This window comes from Rattus rattus, chromosome 12, assembly GCF_011064425.1.
Source record: "Rattus rattus isolate New Zealand chromosome 12, Rrattus_CSIRO_v1, whole genome shotgun sequence".
Lineage (NCBI taxonomy): Eukaryota > Metazoa > Chordata > Mammalia > Rodentia > Muridae > Rattus > Rattus rattus.
The window spans coordinates 69,332,971-69,348,920 of NC_046165.1; the positions used below are offsets into that span (position 1 = coordinate 69,332,971).

General features: G+C 45.5%; 2 protein-coding genes across 2 annotated transcripts; both read left to right on the plus strand.

The window, feature by feature from the left end:
* Window positions 1-44: 44 nt before the first annotated feature.
* Window positions 45-11,910, plus strand: Nedd8 (NEDD8 ubiquitin like modifier). The gene is made up of 4 exons (XM_032917273.1): window positions 45-333; window positions 10,369-10,416; window positions 10,726-10,808; window positions 11,548-11,910. The coding sequence occupies exons 1-4, from the start codon at window positions 316-318 to the stop codon at window positions 11,642-11,644; spliced, it is 246 nt and encodes an 81-aa protein (XP_032773164.1). The 5' UTR covers window positions 45-315; the 3' UTR covers window positions 11,645-11,910.
* Window positions 11,911-13,519: 1,609 nt separating this feature from the next.
* Window positions 13,520-15,246, plus strand: LOC116913118 (magnesium-dependent phosphatase 1). The gene is made up of 6 exons (XM_032917275.1): window positions 13,520-13,699; window positions 13,809-13,869; window positions 13,940-14,050; window positions 14,624-14,731; window positions 14,817-14,902; window positions 15,031-15,246. Exons 1-6 carry the CDS (start codon window positions 13,663-13,665, stop codon window positions 15,120-15,122), a joined length of 495 nt encoding a protein of 164 aa, XP_032773166.1. The 5' UTR covers window positions 13,520-13,662; the 3' UTR covers window positions 15,123-15,246.
* The last annotated feature ends 704 nt before the right edge of the window (window positions 15,247-15,950 follow it).

Genomic DNA, 15,950 nt, shown 5'->3' on the forward strand with positions numbered 1-15,950 from the left:
CGTGATGGGAAAAGTAGTTTGTTCTGTTCCAGCTCTCCGCTAACACCAGTTCGCTGGACACGTGCGGGGTCTCAGGTGTCGTCTGGCTGTTCCTAAACCGGTTTTCCTTTCTCTTTACAACCCAACTGACACAAAATCCGAGGGCACTCCTGAGCGTTTCGGGAACCGGCTGGAAAGAGGAGCGGGTGGGTCCGGAGAGTGACCCGGAAGCAGAAGTGTTCCTCGCCGTGGAGTGCTGGGAAGCGGCAGCGGCAGTAGCGACCACAGCGGGAGAAGCAGCACTCTAGCCGCCTGCAACCCCAACCTGAGAGGAAGATGCTAATTAAAGTGAAGGTGAGAGTGTTTCCAGACTTTCCAAGACTCTGTAGTGCTGGGTTGGCCCCTGCGCCTTAGGGGAGAGGCGGGAAGGAAAACCATGCCTCTGCTGAACTTGGAGAGCTGACACCCTCCGGGCCCTGCGCGAGGCTTGATGGGATCTAGGGGGACCCCGGGAGGTTTTGAGCTCTGGAGGCTGGTCCAGCCTGAAAACCTCGGGTGTTTGCCTCTCCTACTTCCTTGCCAGGTCTGTGTTCTGACCTACTAGAAGGAGGCAGCGTTTGTCCTGGCCTCACTGTATTCAAGCCCTTGCAGTCATAGAGAAGGCCTGGCAGCAGCTTAGCTCCTCACTCCAGAATTTTTGGGGAAAGTTTTATCCCTTATTCTTCCTGACTAGATTGTATACTTCCCTCAGGCCCTAACATAGGCTGCCCGCAAAGCACAGCACTGAAGCATTAGTCTGATGAAAGTGAGGGCCTTTCAGTAGTTAGACTATGGGCCAAGGTTAGCGTCTCACCCGTCTTTCACTAGCTAAGCTAGGAGTGTGACCACTTGGCACCTTCCTGCCGAAATTGGACATTAAGAACTACCCTCACTTCTTTGACCAATTCAGGCTACGTATCGTTGTGTTGGTTCTGGTACTCTGTCTTCTTCAGCGCCTTTGGTTCTTAAGTTTTAAACTCTTATCAGGCAATTCTGCTGTTTTTACCTTTGTACATTTAGACAGACACACAAAACTGATAATGAGGAGGCCTGGCATTAATTTGACTTTTCAAAGTCTGTCTTTAGTTACTGGATACATCAGCTGCTAGCCTTTTTTCCTCCAGTCCTTCCAGAAAACCTTAAAGATTGAAGCCAGAGCACAGGTTGATGATTGCTGTTTTTCAGATACGGGTAATCTGTGAGTTAGCCATAGGTCTTTGAATCTTTTTTTTTTTCTTTTTTTCGGAGCTGGGGACCGAACCCAGGGCCTTGCGCTTGCTAGGCTAGTGCTCTACCACTGAGCTAAATCCCCAACCCTGGTCTTTGAGTCTTAAACACCATTTTATTCATTGTTTTTAATGAATACAACACTGTGTTCTGGGTTAATGAACCCAGACTTAATGGATCACAAGAATGGTAGTCCCTCCCTGTTCAGTGGATCTATGATGGGGGTGTTGGGGGTAGGGGTGGTAGGGGTGGTGGGGGTGGTGGGGGTGGTGGAGGAGGAGGATTACTTGGGTTTTTGAACCAACCTCTATAACCTAGGTTGCTCTCAAGTTTGTGGAGATGCACCTGAGTTAGCCCTCTGATTGCTAAGACAAGCTGATGGTAGTGCCCCCCAACTCCCCATGTGTGTTGATCCACAGTTCCCAACCCTGCGTGTGAACCTCCAGAGGCTAGGATTACAAGCGGGCATCGTTTCAGTATTTGCCACTCTCCAGTTCTTCAATACCTGCCTATTTTTTTAAATCAAATTTTTATTATATGTATGTATATGGATGCTTTCTGTGCATGTATGTCTTTGCACCTGTGTGCCTGGTGCCCAAGGAGACCGCTAGATTCCCTGGAACTGGAGTTGCCACCATGTGAGCCACCATGTGAGTTTTGGGAACCCAGTCCAGCTCCGTTAAAAGTGGCTCTTAACCACTGGGCATCTCTTTATCCCTACTCTGTCTAATATTGATACCGCTGTCCATCTCTTTCACACACACACACACACACACACACACACACACACACACACACACGAGTGCTCTTTGGAGATTATTTCAGCTGTTTTGCTATATTGTTGATCTCTTCTCTCCCCTCTCCCTCTCCCCCTCCCCATCCCCCTCCAATTAAGTCCTTCCTAGTTTTGTTTTGTTTGGAATGGGGTAAGGCATTGTGTATGCTAGCTACTAGCCTAGACCGTTTCTGAATGGAATGTGATCCTCAAAATGTAGCATCTTCTATCATAAGTCACCTTCCCATTACCTTGATCATGGGTTAATCCTGCTAGTCTACCAGGTATCCGGAACACAATTCTTATTTTTTAAAGGTTTATTTTATTTGTTATGTACACAGCATTCTGCCTTCATGTATGCCTACAGAGGAGAAGGGGGTGCCAGATCCCATTACAGATGGTTGTGAGCCACCATGTGGTTGCTTAGAACTGAACTCAGGACCTCTTTAAGGGAAGCCTGTGCTCTTAACCTCTGAACCATCTCTCCAGCCCTGGAACACAATTCTCGAGTCATTTCTCTTTCTTTTTTTATAGCTCCATACTTTTTGTATGAAACCAATTTCTGCCTTACTTTTTCTTCCTATTCCTCTTCAGATCTGGGGTGTCATTAACTTTCTGTGCGATGCCTCCACGTGTTCATACTGCCACACCTCCTCTGATGCCGTGGTTCTAAACCTTTGTGTTGCTGTGAGCCTTTAACATAGTTCCCCATGGTCTGCTGAGCCCCTCCCACCCATAAAACTTGTTGTTGCTATTTCATAGCTGTAATTTCACTTGTTATGAATCATAATGTTACAGTGATGTTAATATAATGTAACATAATGTTACTATCACTGTCCTCAGACATACCAGAAGAGGGCGTCAGCTCCCATTACAGATGGTTGTGAGCCACCATGTGGTTGCTGGGAATTGAACTCAGGACCTCTGGAAGAGCAGTCAGTGCTCTTAGCCACTGAACCATCTCCAGCCCCCTCCTCTTCCTCTTCTTCCTCCTCCTCCTCCTTTTAGTAAACATCTTGGAGTGGAATTGCTAGGTCATGTAGATGTTATATATAACTTTAAAAGAACTGTCAAATTGTTTTCCAGAGTCTACCAGTTTGCCTCCCCATCCTGCAGTAGCTGGAATGCAGTAGCATTCCTGTTGCCTTGATCACATAGTGAGAACTTCTCTCAAAACAAAAACAAAAACAAAAAACAACCCTTCAGTCTACAGTATATAGATCTTTCATTCCCACAGTGTGATAACTTTGTATCAGGGATATTTCTTAGAAACAGATGTGGTAGTGCACACCTTTAACCCCAGTACTCAGGAGGTAGAGGCCGGCAAATCTCTGAGTTCCAGGACAGCCAAGAATTTTATACAGACAAATCCTGTGTCAAAAAAACCAAAATGAACAAGCAATACCTTTTAGGCTTGGGAGACAGCTCAGTGAGGTCTGTAAGCATGAGGGTCTGCTATCAGATTCCCAGCGTCCAGGGAAAGGCCTGTCATGACTGCTCACACCAGGCCAGTCATGAGTCTCTACTTCAAAATATGTGTGTGGGCATAAAGTTTTTACAACCTACTTTTTTTTTTTTTTTTTTTTTTTTCGGAGCTGGGGACCGAACCTAGGGCCTTGCGCTTCCTAGGCAAGCGCTCTACCACTGAGCTAAATCCCCAACCCCACAACCTACTTTTAATAAGGGCTCAACCTCTCCTTTAGCCCACCATCCAGCAGAGGTAGTGGAAGAGAAAAGCTATTAGGACACGGGGAAGTGGATCTGTTCTGTAATAGTTCTTTGGTGCGAGCTCCATCTTCTCTGGTAGCGCTTTAGTTCTGTAGCAAACACCAAATACAATTCAGCAGCTGCACACCAGGCAAGAAATGGCAGTTATAGTCCAGTCCTTTCGGTACTCAGACACCAGGCATGAACCAGCAACTGTAGCTCAGTCCTGAAGAAAGTGCCAGGCGAGGCCGCAGAAGCAGTGAGCTGCCACAGGAACCTCACGAGCATTCTTGGGCGAGTTTCTCACAGTGGCGGTGTTACCACAAGTTGAGCTCAACAACACTACTATGTAAGGTGACCCAGTGCATGTGTGTTGCTAGGTAGAGCAAACCACACCACGGCTCAGTGCTGCTGGGGTCACATTTATTCAGCATCATCAGGCGACCTTTTCCCTGTGCTTGCTTCTGAGTAACAGTGTTCCACGTGCTCGGTTTAGCCTTTCACCTGTGTGGTCCAGGAAAGCATTTGATGTAACTTACTTTCCAGTGAAACTAGAAATTTCCACTTCATATGTGTGTGAATTTAATTATGTTAAAAATAATTTTCATTGTTGACAATTTAGCCTGTACAGAAAAACCAAACCAATATGGTACCTCATGTCTGTAGTCGTATCATTCGTGTGCGTGAGGGGTGCGCCTGCTGGGCGAGGGGTAAAGGCAAGGAAAATCAATTCAAGGTTGACTCTACGTTAGAGACCAAACCCTGAGTCACTGGGGACTCAGAAAAGTATGGCTTTTCTTCTTTATTCTTTTCAGTTTCTTTCAGATTGTGACCACGCTTTCCTGGACCTCTTGGCTTTTTCTCTCATTGTCTCTGTCTGGATCTACCCACTGCTCCTTGTGCTGTGTGGCTGTCCACAAACAAACAGCACGGTTTTCTCCCTTCTCTGTCCTCCTGCACACAGCTGCTGAGACTACAGTTCGCTTGCCCTGGGGCTTTTCCTTTAAACTTCAGTAAAATTATCCTTAAACTAAAAAAAAAAAAAAAAAAAAAAGTTCAGGTCATCCTTGGCTACATAGCACAGCCTGGGATACGTCTGAAAACAAAAAGCAAAATCCTGCATTACTCATCCGTAGACACATATCATCTCAAACTATCGTCTCTCAGAAATTGTTACATGTAAAACTCCCCCGTCCTGATTCTTTGACACAAAGCCCAGAAAGCATAGCATAATTTATAAAAGAATTGCCACACAGAAAAAAATTAGATAACTGCTGGGCAGGGTAGCACATGCCTTTTTCTCCTGAGTTCAAGGCTAGCCTGATCTACATAGAGAGTTCCAGGTCCTATCTCAAAAAACAACAGTTTAATGACTTTTTTTTTTTTTTTTTACAAGTTTAATGACTTCTTAATATCACCAAATGACTCAGCGTTCATTTGGCTCTGGTGGGGAGGTTTTGGTTTTTTTGGAAATATACTTCACTTTCTTCTTATTTCTTATCAGTTGGTAGTTAGATCCCAGGCTATTCTTCATGTGTTACATCAATGTTCTCACTGGAAGCTCTAAGGTGAACTCACTCTAATTCTGTTGCTTCATAGAGCAGTGAAAATGTTCGAGTCAGGGGTTGGGGATTTAGCTCAGCGGTAGAGCACTTGCCTAGCATGCGCAAGGCCCTGGGTTCGGTCCCCAGCTCCGAAAAAAAGCAAAAAAAAAAAAAAAGAAAATGTTCGAGTCGTTTCCAAAATAGTAGCAGATAGTGTGCACGTAATGTGATCAGTGAAACTGTGGGATGGAAAGCTTAATGATAGTGAAGTTTAATTAATTTAGAGTTTAAAGGTGAGCAGGGTAGCTGAGTCTGGTAGTGCAGGTCTGTAACCCTAACTCCTCAGAAGACTGAGGCAGGAGGAGCCTAAGTTCAGGCATAGTATGGGTTCAAGGCCAACCTACACAACTTAGAACCTCCAAAACACTGAGTTGGTGAGATGGCTGGCTTGGTGGTTAAAAGGATTTGCCATCTGGTTCCTAGCACCCATGTGGCAGCTCACAACATCCATAACCCAAGTTCCAAGGGATCCGGTACCCTTTTCTGGCCCCCACAGGCACCAGGCATGCAATAGGCATATTGCATACATTGAGGCAAAGCGCACATGCACATCAAAACAGTTTTCCCACGCTCAGAAGGCAGAGGCAGGAGTCTGAGGCTAGAGGGCCACATATTGAGACTCTGTCTCAAAAAACAAATCAATCTTTAGGGGCCCAGCGTAGTGACCCCCTGCTTAAGATAAATAATTTTTAGGGGTACAAAAGAAGTCTACAAATATAGCCCAGTGGAGCTGTCACCTGATGTGCAGGGGAGGAGCAGGAAGAGAGGGAAGAGGAAAAGAGAAATAAGAGCCTATAAGGTGGGCTTGAACCCACAGACACAGATCCTCCTCAGGAAGCTGAAGCAAGAGAATCAGTCATCCAAGCCCAGAAGTGTTTAAGATCCGTCTGGGTACCACAGCAGGGCCATGTCTCAAAAACAGGGAAAAGAAGTCCACAAACCCAGCTGGTGGCTCAGAACTCTGGAGATAGGCTGGCAGGTCTCGTAAGGGCAGCCTGCTCAGTGAGCTTCACTAGTCGGGGCTACACAGTGAGTCCTGGTGTAAAACAAAACCACAGAGTCCACTGCGTCTCCCCTTCATCCACTCCCACGTCTTAGCAAGAATCACTGTTGTGGGTTCTTTATTTTTCTTCTGTATGTACGTACGTGAGCACCCAGATATCGATACATAATTATACACTCTTTAAATAATGGCAACTGTGGTCTGGTGAGATGGCTCAGTGGGTAAATTCTTGACTGGAGTTCAGTCCCCAGGATCCACATGGAAGGAGAGAACCGACACCTATCAATTGTCCTCTTACTTCCATGTGTGTACCATGTAACAAGTGTACCCACACACAGGTACGTAAACTAAAGAAGGGGTTGGGGATTTAGCTCAGTGGTAGAGCGATTGCCTAGCAAGTGCAAGGCCCTGGGTTCAGTCCCCAGCTCCAAAAAAAAGAAAAGGAAAAAAAAAAAAAAAAAAAAAAACTAAAGTAGTGTAATAGAATTGTCACTACATATACTGGTACATAAAATAATCTGTATTTTACTTTTTATTTTGTAGGGGAGGGGTATGTGTGGCTGCACATGCCACAGGGATGTATGACGGTCCGAGGACAGCTTTGCAGGGTTGGATCTCTTTGCACCTTTACATGGGTTCCATTAACTTTTTAAAAATGAACTTATTTATTCTATATAAGTACACTGTAGCTGTCTTCAGACACACCAGAAGAGGGCATCAGATCTCATTACAGATGAGCCACCATGTGGTTGCTGGCATTTGAACTCAGGACCTCTGGAAGAGCAGTCAGTGCTCTTAACCACTGAGCCACCTCTCCAGCCCCCATTAACTTTTTCTGAGTTAATGACCTAGACATGAAATTCTGTAATTGAAAAGTTTTTGCATTTGAAGTACTAAAATAAATAAAGCAAGATGATTTATGGACAACACAGAATTGCAAACCTCTCTTTGTCATGTGAGAAATTTATTTTTTATTTTATTATTAAGATAGATCTCATCTCAGCTTAGCCTCGACCTATATGTAGCTGAGGATGATCTTGAACTTGTTATCTTCCTGTCTCTACCTCCCAAGTGCTGGGATTCCAGGTGTGCACTGGTACACCCAGCTTATGCAATTTATGTTATGGAGCCCAGGGCGTCATGCATGGTAAGCAAGCGCTGTACCCACTGAGCTACATCTTCAGCCCTATTTTTTTTTTTTTTTTTTTTTTTTTTTTTTTTTTTTTTTTTTTTTTTTTTTTCAGGGCTGGGGAATCGAACCCAGGACCTTGCGCTTCCTAGGCAAGCGCTCTACCACTGAGCCAAATCCCCAACCCCTTCAGCCCTACTTTTGTGCTTTTGAGATAGGATCTTACTATGTGTCCCAGGCTGGCCTCAAATTTCTTAACCTCAGTACCTGGGAGTGCTGGGCTAATAGATTGCTCTTTTAAAAGACCTAGGTTCTGATTCTTAGCTCATAATCATTAATACCAGTTCCGGGGGGATCTGATACCCTCAGGCCTCCACAGACACTGAGTACATGTGGTGCACAAACATTCAGGTATAACACCTACACAAGTGAGTAAAAATAAAGGTTTAAGAATAAAATCAGCTGTCCTAGAATGCACCTATTATCATAACACTTGAGGCTGGCCTGAGCTACATAGTAAGACCTTGTTTCAGAATAAAATAAAACAAAACAAGACAGTAAATAAATAAATAGGTGGTATTGGGGTTGAAAGTGCTAATGACATTACCTGGATCAGATAAAGCAGACTTTTTGTAATTACATTTATGCATTGTATATATATAAGTGCGTGTCTGTGTGGGCATGTGAAGGTCAGAAGATCGCCCTGCAGGAATTGGAGTTGTCTCTGACTGTGGGACCCATGAGTTGAACAGAGGTGATTGGGTATGGCAGCCTCCACTCATTGAATCATCTTAGGGAAATCATCTATTAAAGATCCTTGAAGTTTGAAGGGAGAGTATTGAGGAAAATAGAAAAAAAAAACAACAAAAACCACCTAAACTAGGCCAAGTGTGGTGTTTGTGTGTGTTCAGGATTACTGCAGCCCTTCAGACCTATCTGTAAGAGCAAATACAAAAGCCATAGGGCACACACCTGAAATCACAGCAGTTAGGGGACTGGGACAGGAAAATTACAAGGGCAGCCTGGAATACATGGTGAGTGCCAGGCCAGGCCAGGCTGCGTAGTGAAAGCAGTACAAGGGATGGTGGGTGGAGGAGAGCTCATGAATCACAGATGTATAGTTTGCACACAGATACCTTTGGTTATCTAGGTTTAGCCTGTGGAAATCAAGTAATGTGAGTTGTAGTTTAGGATTTAATAGAATTCTGGCACACATAGGAAAGAATATAGTGCTCAACTCTAGCATTTCAAAAAGAACCTAGTTGTTGTGCCTGAGAAGTCTTTGCATTATGTAAATGTGGTTCGTGTACTGGAATAAAGTCCTTATGTAAGGCTTGCTTTACCTAGTTCACTTGTGTCTCATCCAAAGAACTCCTGATATTTTCGCTGACTTGGGTGGTGTGTGTGTGTGTGTGTGTGTGTGTGTGTGTGTGTGTGTGTGTGTGTGTGTGTGTGTGTGTGAAGGAGATGGCTTGTGGCATTAAGGGAATCACAGAATGCTGTGTGTGTGTGTGTGTGTGCGTGTGTGTGAAGGAGATGGCTTGTGGCATTAAGGGAATCACAGAATGTGTGTGTGTGTGTGTGTGTGTGTGTGTGTGTGTGAAGGAGATGGCATTAAAGGGGGAATGCTGGGGTGTGTGTGTGTGTGTAAGGGGATGGCATTAAGGGAATCACAGAATGCTGGGAATGCTGTGTGTGTGTGTGTGTGTGTGTGTGTGTGTGTGTGTGTGAAGGAGATGGCTTGTGGCATTAAGGGGGATCACAGAATGCTGGGTGTGTGTGTGTGTGTGTGTGTGTGTGTGAAGGAGATGGCTTGTGGCATTAAGGGGATCACAGAATGCTGGGTGTGTGTGTGTGTGTGTGTGTGTGTGTGTATGGTTGCGGGCCTGTGTGGGCCTTTCTCTGTGTGTGGTATGTGTGTGTGTGTGCGTGCGTGCGTGTGTGTGTGTGTTTGTGTGTGTGTGTGTGTGCGTGTGTGTGAAGGAGATGGCTTGTGGCATTAAGGGAATCACAGAATGCTGTGGTGTGTGTGTGTGTGTGTGAAGGAGATGGCTTGTGGCATTAAGGGAATCACAGAATGCTGGGTGTGTGTGTGTGTGTGTGTGTGTGTGTGTGTGTGTGTGTGTGTGTGTGTGTGAAGGAGATGGCTTATGGCATTAAGGGGATCACAGAATGCTGTCTCAAACTGCCTGATGACATGGTGTACACCAAAAGCCTTCTGATTCTTCAAGGTAGTGTTGCTGAGAATATATACCTCTCAGCAGAGAGAACCCCAGAGACCGAGATGAGATGTTACACTTAGAGCAAGTCTTGCCAGGCAGTGGTGGTACACACCTTTAATCCTAGCACTGGGAAGGCAAAGGTAGGCGGAATCTCTGAATTAAAGGAAGGACAGCTAGGGCCACACAGGGAAACCCTGTCTCACATACATACATACATACATACATACATACATACATACATACATACATACATACATCTTTTCTATTTTTGTGAAAAGACACCGTGATAAAAGAGCATATTTAATTTGAGGCTTGCAGTTTCAGAGGGTGAGTCCAGTACTATCATGGCAGGGAGCATGGCAGCAGACAGGCAGGCATGGTGCTGGAGCAGAAAGTAAGAGCTTACCTCACCCCACAAGCATGAGGCAGAAAGAACAACAAGATGGCTGGGGCTTTCGAAACCTCAGAAGTCTTTCCCCAGTGGCACACCTCCAACAAGACCACACCTCCTCCAACAAGACCACACCTCCTCCAACAAGACCACACCTCCTCCAACAAGACCACACCTCCTCCAACAAGACCACACCTCTAATCCTTCCCAGTCCCACCAACTGGACCAAGTCCCCCACAGAAGGCACCTTGGTATCGAGCTGTGGGATTTATGACATCTTTGTCTGTTTTAGACGCTGACTGGAAAGGAGATTGAGATTGACATCGAACCCACAGACAAGGTGATGTATACTCAGCATGACAACTCCTTTCTCTGTGTGTTTCTTCCAGTGTGCTTATGACCCTGGTCCTTTTGTCCTCAAGTTGTCAATACAGCCTTAGTTCTTAGCATTGGTTTGTTTGTTTATTTATTTATTTTGTTTTTCTGAGACAGTTTTTCTCTGTGTACCCCTGTCTGTCCTGGAACTCAGGCTGGCCTTGAACTTACAGAGATCAGCCTATGTCCACCTCTCAAGTGCTGGGTCTAAAGGCTAGCTGAGGCTAGTATTTGTATAATTCTAAGCAGCCTCTGACTACTTGTTTCTCCAAAGGTGGAGCGAATCAAGGAGCGTGTGGAAGAAAAAGAAGGAATTCCCCCACAACAGCAGCGGCTCATCTACAGTGGCAAACAAATGTAAGCTTGGATGGGAAGTGGGGTATAGCCGTCTCGTGTGAGCATGAGTACAGGGTGAAGCTAACGTTGTCTTCTCAGAATAAGAGAAGGCATAGAATATTCCGGACATAGAATAAGTTATATTGAATTATAAACTAATATTAAAACAGTTAACAAACTATTAAAACAAATTTGTAGAATAGTAATATATGTGCTTCTTTACTAATATAGTTTTAAATTCATTATGTTGAGTTATATATGTATTTGTAGGTACATACGCTTGAGTGTGGGTGCCCCTCGCATTTCAGAGCTGTCAGATGCCCCTGGAGCTTTATTTAACTGAGATTGTGAGCCTCCTGAAGTGGGTACTGGAATCTGAACTCCAGTCCTCTGCCAGAGGAGCAGTTTGAGCTTTTAATTCTGAGCCATCTTTCCAGCCCTCCTTATTAATATCTTCTTGTAAGGTCTAATGATTAGTCTGATGACTGCTTTTTTGTTTTTAAATTTTCAAGATACTTGCAAAAGAGTCATAATGTAATATAAAGATAGCCTAATTCCTATTGCATAAGTTACCATATTGTTAACACCGTGGGTCTCTATGTCTGTATTCAAAATTAAATACTAATTACCCTTAGAGGTTAGTAAAAGAAAGAATATTTTTCTCATACAGTTTCGGTTTCTCTGAGAGCAGAGGTTCACCAAACCCAGGTTACAAATGCCCATTTTAGATGGCATTTCTGATGCTTTTTCTTCTCTGTAGGAATGATGAGAAGACAGCAGCTGATTACAAGATTCTAGGTGGTTCCGTCCTCCACCTGGTGTTGGCTCTTAGAGGAGGTGGTGGTCTTGGGCAATGAAGAAACTTGATTCTGTTTTACCTCCTTGTCCTGCCGCTCATAATGTGGCATCACATATCCTCTCACTCTCTGGGACACCAGAGCTACTGCCCCCTTCCTTGGATGCCCAATCTTGTGTGTCTACTGGTGGGAGAATGTGAGGACCCCAGGGTGCAGTGTTCCTGGCCCAAATGGCCCTTGCTGGCCATTGGGTTTTAGTTTGCAGTCCTGTGTGCTTCCCTCTCTTATGGCTATATCCTTGGTTGTCAATAAAATATTTCCTGGCCTTCTGGACTCTTTCTTCTTGACACAAATGACTGAAATCAGAGTGGCTTTAATGGTAACCAGTAGAGGTAGGACGGTGGGAGGATGCTGCTCTTGGGTTTGTTTTGAGAAGGGGCATGGGTGGTGGTGGGGGGTGTGGAACTTCATAGCCCCAGTTAACCTAGCACTATGTAGACAGACTGGCCTCAGATTCACGTGGATCTGTCTGCTGGGATTATAGGCATGTGCCATCAGCCTGGAATATTCTTTATTTTGAAACAGTTTTTTGATAGGTATCCCAGGCTGGCCCTGAACTCCTGGTTTTTTGTTTGAGACAGGGTCTATATAGGTATAGCTGTCCTGGAACTCAGTATGTAGACCAGGCTGGCCTTAAACTCAGAGATCTGTCTGCCTCTGCCTCCTGAGTGTTGGGATTACAGGAGGCCATCACACCCTTGGCCTTTGCCTACCTAGTAGGTGGGATTACAGGCATGACCCACCACCTGGCTTTAGCATAGCTTTTCTTTTTTTTTTTTTTTTTTTTTTTTTTTTTTTCCCGGAGCTGGGGACTTCCTAGGCAAGCGCTCTACCACTGAGCTAAATCCCTAACCCCTAGCATAGCTTTTCAATTGAAAAACATATTACTCCATTATCCCAAATGATTCTGAATGAGGGTGTTGTCATCTCTCCTGCATAGATGGGCACACTGAGCCCAGAGGAATTATTTCTTCAACGTTCGAAATACCAGTGTAGCCTGCTTTTGCACTCCACCTGAAAAACAAGCTCAGATAGTGTTTGGTCCTCGTTCCCTAAAGGAATGAGTAGACTAGGAAGCCTTCTCCAACGTGCTGTAGTCAGTTCTTACCAGCTCGTGAGTGCCAGATGTTCCTATTCCTGGTTCTGTTGGTAACTTGAAATTGAACATGGTTGCTAGCTGTGGTGGTTCACGCCTGTAATTCCAGCACTTGGGGGACTGAGGCATGAGAATCAAGAATTCCAGAGCAGTCCAAGCTACATACTAGTAAATTAAAGTTACCCTTGCTTTCATAGTGAGGAGAGAGGGAGGAAGGGAGAGAGAATCTGGCAAGAATAGTTTCAGAAATTGACAAACACTACAAATCAATTTGTACGAACACACATCTGTTAGAATACTGTAACTGAAGTTGGTAGGAACCAAGAGAAGAAATAACTTTTCCAGTGTAGTCCTGGACCTTCACAGTGGCTTGGAGAAAGTCTCTTTACAGACTCCCTCACACCCTTTATAAGACCAGATTTTCATTCGTTACCCATGCTGCTCTCAATTCCTAGGAATCAGTAACCTCCCCTGCCTACACTTCCTGTGTAGCTGTGGTTGAAGCACACATTACATTGGGGCGCAAACACTACATTCTGCTTATACTGCTGCTGAAAACTGGTTTTTATATTGTCAAGATGCTGACGTGGAGACAAGACGAGTGCAGAGTAATAAACCGATGAGATGACGTTTCAGTTCCAAGATAGAGGTGCAAAGAGAACGCTTCTGTGGCCTTTCTAGTGAAAAGTGAGTTGGGCGGTGTAAGGAATACTTGTGGCCGGTGCCTTGGAGAGAGGTGAGGTCACCCGCTGCAGGTATTCTCCCGCAGAGCCTCCGAAGGCGCTCTTGCGCTGTCTGAGGATGCCGAGACGACGCTCTAGTCACCGGAGCTTCGCCGGTTCTCTGTGGCGCGCCCGCCGCCTACTTGGCCACCATAGAGTTGGGGTTCGTTCAGCGCCAAGTTTGAGTCTGTGGGTGGATCATGACGCGACTGCCAAAGCTTGCGGTTTTTGATCTGGGTAAGGAACGGCAGGGAGGTTTTAGAAGACCCCTTTTCTTCTCCCCGCAGTACCTAAGGAAGTGTCTGCGCTCTTCCAGGTTGAACCTTCTTCTTCCTTCCTCTTGCAGATTACACGCTCTGGCCTTTCTGGGTTGATACACACGTAGACCCCCCATTCCACAAGAGCAGGTGAGAAAATAGGGAGGTATGGGACCAGGAAGGACCTTGCGAGAGCTGAGCGTTGTGTCTTCCTCTCCAGCGATGGAACTGTACGAGATAGGCGGGGACAGGACATCCGATTGTACCCGGAGGTGCCGGAGATCTTGGGAAGATTGCAGAGCCTTGGAGTACCAGTCGCCGCTGCTTCACGGTGAGATAAGTGACAGTTTTGCAGACTCAAGTAGATGCATAAAGAGATTGCATGTAACTCCCTGGGTACCAAAAGGAGGTGCAGATGTACAAATATTTTTGTTGCTCTCTCTCTCTCTCTTTCTCCTTCTCTTTTTCTTCCCTCCCCCCCCCGTTTGTTTTTTCTTTTTTTTTTTTTTTTTCTTCTGGAGCTGGGGACCGAACCCAGCGCCTTGCGCTTCATAGGTAAGCGCTCTACCACTGTGCTAAATCCCCAACCCCTGTTTGTTTTTCAAGACAAGGTCTCTCTGTGTAGCCCAGGCTGCCCTGGAACTTGACCTGTAGGCCAGACAGACTGGCCTCGAACTCACAGAGATCCGCTTGCCTCTACCTCCCAAGTGCTAGGATTAAAGGCGTGCACTATCCATTGCCCAACTTTCGTTACTTTTCTATCATTTGCTTTCTGTACCTTTAAATTACTAAAGGTTAGAACAATGGGCAGCGTTGTCCCCTTAATTCCTTAGACCTAACTTTGCCTGCATCTCTGGCACTCCCCTAATACACATATTGCCTTTTTTTTTTTTTTTTTCTTTAGGACAGGTGAGATAGAAGGGGCCAACCAACTCCTGGAGCTCTTTGACCTTGGCAAATACTTTATTCATCGGGAAATCTACCCAGGCAGCAAAGTCACACACTTTGAGAGGTAGGCAGACAGCTGGTGTGGGAGCCGGTGGACTCCCAGAGAGGTCAGCTTGACAACTGGGTTACGCCTGCCCTATTCTTCACAGGTTGCGCAACAAGACTGGAGTTCCTTTTTCTCAGATGATCTTCTTTGATGACGAGGATCGGAATATCATAGATGTTGGCAAACTGGGTACTGAGTCACTACTGAGGGGGTGAGGGGGAAAGTTCTTAGAAGGAGGTAGAGAAAGCAAGCATAGGGTGGAGAGGGTATAGCAGGGCCTTGAAAGCGGGATAAAATGTGACTTCTTTTTGTTGCAGGCGTTACCTGCATTCACATACAGGATGGAATGAGTCTTCAAATGTTAACTCAAGGATTAGAGACATTTGCAAAGGCCCAAGCTGGACTCTGAGGTCCAGCCCTGTAGATAAGCCTCATTACAGTGTAAAACTGAAAAGAAATCAAGAAAGCCTTGTCAGGAGCACTTGTAATGTATTAAAGTGTCCACGTGTGACCATCAGGGTTTTATCACAGTATGGGTTGTTTCCATTTCTTTTCTTTTTCTTTTTTTTTTTTTTAAGATTTATTTATTTATTACATATGAGTACACTGTAGCTGTCTTCAGACACGCCAGAAGAGGGCATCAGATCCCATTACAGATGGCTGTGAGCATCGTGTGGTTGCCAGGATTTGAACTCAGAGCCTCTGGAAGAGCAGGCAGTGCTCTTAACCGCTGAGCCATCTCTCCAGCCGGTTCCCATTTTTCTAACGTGTAAACTGGAGTGTCTGGATTAGAGTGCGAAAGATCAGAATGCATCAGGTTGTTCCCTTACGTTGGAACCCATCCCAAGTCTCCTCCAACTGTGTCAGATAATGGGCGCCATAACGCTGCACATCTCCTTGTAGGAACTGAAAGCTAATACTGTTTGGGAGTAGGTTGGAGTCGGCCTTTTTCCGTAGAAGGAAGTAATGGAGGAGTGAGCCAGCCCTAGTGTGAGGCTTCGTCCCTCTGAAGTTTATTTAGGGCATGGGGAGGGGAGTTAAGAGGGTAGTAGAGGCAGAGAAAGGCAGGGGTGGGGGGGAAATAGAGGAATAGAGGCTGGCCATGAGCGCGTGGAGAGAGAAGGGAGTTAAGGAATGGGAAGAAAGCAGGAGCAAGAAGGCCAATAGCCCCTCTGAGGCTTTAATATTGCCTACTGACGATGTCACAGCCATACCCTGGAATGGCCAAGGCCAGTCT